This window comes from Morone saxatilis, unplaced genomic scaffold (genome assembly GCF_004916995.1).
Source record: "Morone saxatilis isolate NCDOM2014 unplaced genomic scaffold, NCSU_SB_2.0 Contig17, whole genome shotgun sequence".
NCBI classification, from domain to species: domain Eukaryota; kingdom Metazoa; phylum Chordata; class Actinopteri; family Moronidae; genus Morone; species Morone saxatilis.
The window spans coordinates 16814566-16818028 of NW_023339729.1; the positions used below are offsets into that span (position 1 = coordinate 16814566).

Genomic DNA, 3463 nt, shown 5'->3' on the forward strand with positions numbered 1-3463 from the left:
TACCCCACAAACACACACACACACAACACACACACACACACACACACACACACTCTAAACTCCCTTTGCCCTCAACATGATGTCACAATTATAGTATAATGTGGCTCACAAGATTAGTATTGTTGGTCCTAGTTGTTTTAATTTAAACTACTCCCTCATATTTAATTAAAATACAACAAGATGACATTAAATAATTATATAAATGATAGAAACTGCTGTTTGGAATAATTGAACATAATGGACATGTTTTCAGAATATTGCCCCCCCCCCCATAGGACGACAATACCAGCTGTGGCCCCAAAGACAGTTTGAGTTTGAGGCCACTGCGTTAAACACTGCTAAACGCTGCTAAAACTGGGTAAAAACTATACAACTTTAAAAAAACACTGCATTGCAGAACCAATCCAGAGTCTTCAGGGCGGTGACATGTTGGGGACCCTGGGTACAGGTCCCAGGGTAATAATAATAAATAATAAATTATATCTAAATAAGATGATAATACACTACACTGAATGACTGTAAGAATTAGATCTTACTTACTTATTAGATTCTAGAAATAGGTTTTATTAAAGAGTTAGTGTCCCATAAAGTTCAAAATTCAGTTTCAGAGGCCTTTCATATATCCTGCCCAGGAAATTACAGTTTCTCATTTACACACAACAAACTATGTACATATGTCTGAAAACGTAAAGCTCATGTGTCCACAACAAGTCTCCACACTGCTAAACTGAGCACTAACCTCAAAGTCTGAGGATAAATCGCATCAATAGCTCACTCTTCATCCTACAGGCCTTTAAATCACCACACCCTACTCACCAGCTGCTCTCACTAACATCTCACCAGTTCAAACTCAGTTGGCAAAACGCTTCAGTCCTGTGTCAGAGTATAACAGAGGCCTCAGTTTGTGGTGTATTTATAGCAGATTATTGAAGGACTCAGTGTCTACACATCGGTTAATCGGTCAATGATGGCAGACCACTTCAGGAACAACCTTACGATCTGTTCCACAACACTAACAATGTTAACCACGCAAGCTTTGTTTGGAAAGTCTAATGAGACGTTGTGTACGTGTTGTTGCTAACCTGACCACGGAGTCCTGAGCATCCAGAGATGATCCTATAATTACCTGAATAACATTGAAACATTGAAGCCGAGGGCCACGTGGCAGTATTTGGCTCTCAGAGGTTTGAACATACTCGTACATACGTCCAACCTGAGCCTGGTTTAATGGATGCAGTACCGTTCTGTGACTCCACAGCTTTGATCCGGTCTCAGGGGTAACAGCTATCGGATGGATTACTATGAAATCTGCTTCAGACATTTACGTCCTGTCTGGATAAACTGTAATAACTTTGGTTATCCCCTTTAATATCTCATCTACCGCCATCATCAGGTCAACATTATGTCCACTGCGTTGGTTTATGGTCCAACTAATGACAGAGACACTAATGTAACTGCAGACTCTTGGTACAAACTGCTGCTTGGAACTGGTTGTTGACACGGCCCCATGATATCTCTAATGTCCCATTGTAATCGCCCACTGGTTCACAGTGTCAGTGGGAACTTACCTCCACGTTCTACTGTATTTCATCTGAATACACGTCAGATCAGACGTTACCTGTGAGTTGATTAGAGGTGGCAGCGAGGGGAATTACGTCGGTATGTGTTTTTTTATGTGCTTTCGAACTGTTCATCATGCCACAGTATGCCAAAGCACCACTTTTATGTTTTATTTGATTTTAACATTAGTAACATTGTCATGGCAAACAGCTTTTTTTAATATATATATAAAAGTTTTATATCAGCATATCTATTTTTTTTGACTGTACATACTGCCTCTCCTCTATTCCTGTTGTGCTATGTGCTATTGCAACGTAATTTCATTTTGATACAAATCCAAATGACAAATAAAGTCTGTCTAAGTCTAAGTCTGATAAATCTGTAATAAACAGATTTGTTTAGGTGCCTATTCAAATATTGAAAGTTTAGTGTATCTCCCATGCTCTATTGTGTCTCATAAGTTGCTGCAGCAGTTTTTGGGTTGTTTACATTTGTTATACAGATTTTATGTAAAATTTAACTGTTTTAAATTACTTGAAAACTGATTTTAAAAAATGGTCAAAAAACCTCCAAAATACCACATTAAAACACCAAAATCTTGAGAACGTCATCAAATAATTCTTGTTTTTTTTATCCAAAACGTTTGACATTTGGAGATTTCAGTAAGAATTACATTTTTGGGAGATTGGATGGCGAGCACTTCTTCTTCTGTGGTTGTACACTTACACAAGGCTGTGATTCTCCTCAAGGTCACTATAGGTCATTATATATAAATAATGGTCTCACTGCAATGCAGGGGCTGCTGGGGGGGCTGACATCATCACACATACATAAAATTAGGCTCATTGAATCCACAGGAGCTTTCCAGTCATATCCAGTGTGTATAGTACACAGTTGGTAGAAATATAATATAGTGTAATATACACATTTATGCAACAAAAACGCAAGGGATTATCATAAAGTGGGTATTTATGTAGAGGGTTGTTGAGGGTTTTCAGTTAGAGATCTTCAGGTTAAGGGACCCTTTTAGAAATGGCAGTGCCGATCTTTCCCTCGCCAAAATAGAGCCTAAGTTTGAAGCGTTATGTAGCACCAACTGATAGAGGTGGAAAAAGGACACACATTTCTTACTCAAGTAGAACCAGATGTGTAAAAGAAGAAATAGAAGTACTGAATGAAGTGAAAGAGTACAGGCTCTGAAGTGTACTCAAAGTATTAAAGTACTCTGTTGGTTTCTCTGAAGGAGGTTTCTACCAGCTAACTGAAACTTCAAACAGGGTCAACCCTTGTTTTGCTACGTCTTTTACGTCTTTTTTCTCTTGTCATCGTTATGTATCGTGTCATGATATCCCTCAGTCTTGAAGTTGGGCAATGTGCAAAAAAAGACCCCAAAAATGAATAATGAGCTAACTTAACGGGCTAAAGATACGCAGCCAGTTTATAAATGTAAGGAGTAGAAAGTACAGATATTTGTGTAAAAATAAAAGTACAGATCCCTGAAAAAACTACTTTAAAATGTACTTTCATTAGTTTCCACCTCTGCCAATGGATGCCTAGTTTCATATGTTATCTTCACTCTGGCTTTAAAGCCCGCTCGGCAGCCGCAGACGTTGGCGTCCGAGCACAGTTTAAGAGGAGACTCGAGCACTTAATAAAAGACAATGGCATTTTATTTCCTACTTCACACAACGTTGGTGCATTAGATGACAATGTGACAGGATTACTGTGTGTTTATCAGGCCCACACAGGAACCGCTCCTCGCTGACGACCCCGCGCTGCCCAGAAATTACCCCTCTGTGTCGGGGCTTAACCATCAGCGAGTGAGTGAGGAGCGAACACTCAGTGGCCATCCCCGCTATGTCCCCATCAACATAATGGGGCTGGTATGTGTGTGTGTGTGTGT

General features: G+C 39.5%; 1 protein-coding gene across 1 annotated transcript in view; it reads right to left on the reverse strand.

Moving 5' to 3' along the window:
- LOC118326705 (LLGL scribble cell polarity complex component 2-like) overlaps positions 1–3410 on the reverse strand; it is a 16210-nt gene extending 12800 nt beyond the window's left edge. Inside the window, exon 1 of the mRNA XM_035659747.1 lies at positions 3285–3410. Within this exon, the coding sequence (XP_035515640.1) occupies positions 3285–3410 (126 nt within the window). The remainder of the gene's footprint in view (positions 1–3284) is intronic.
- Positions 3411–3463: the final 53 nt, after the last annotated feature.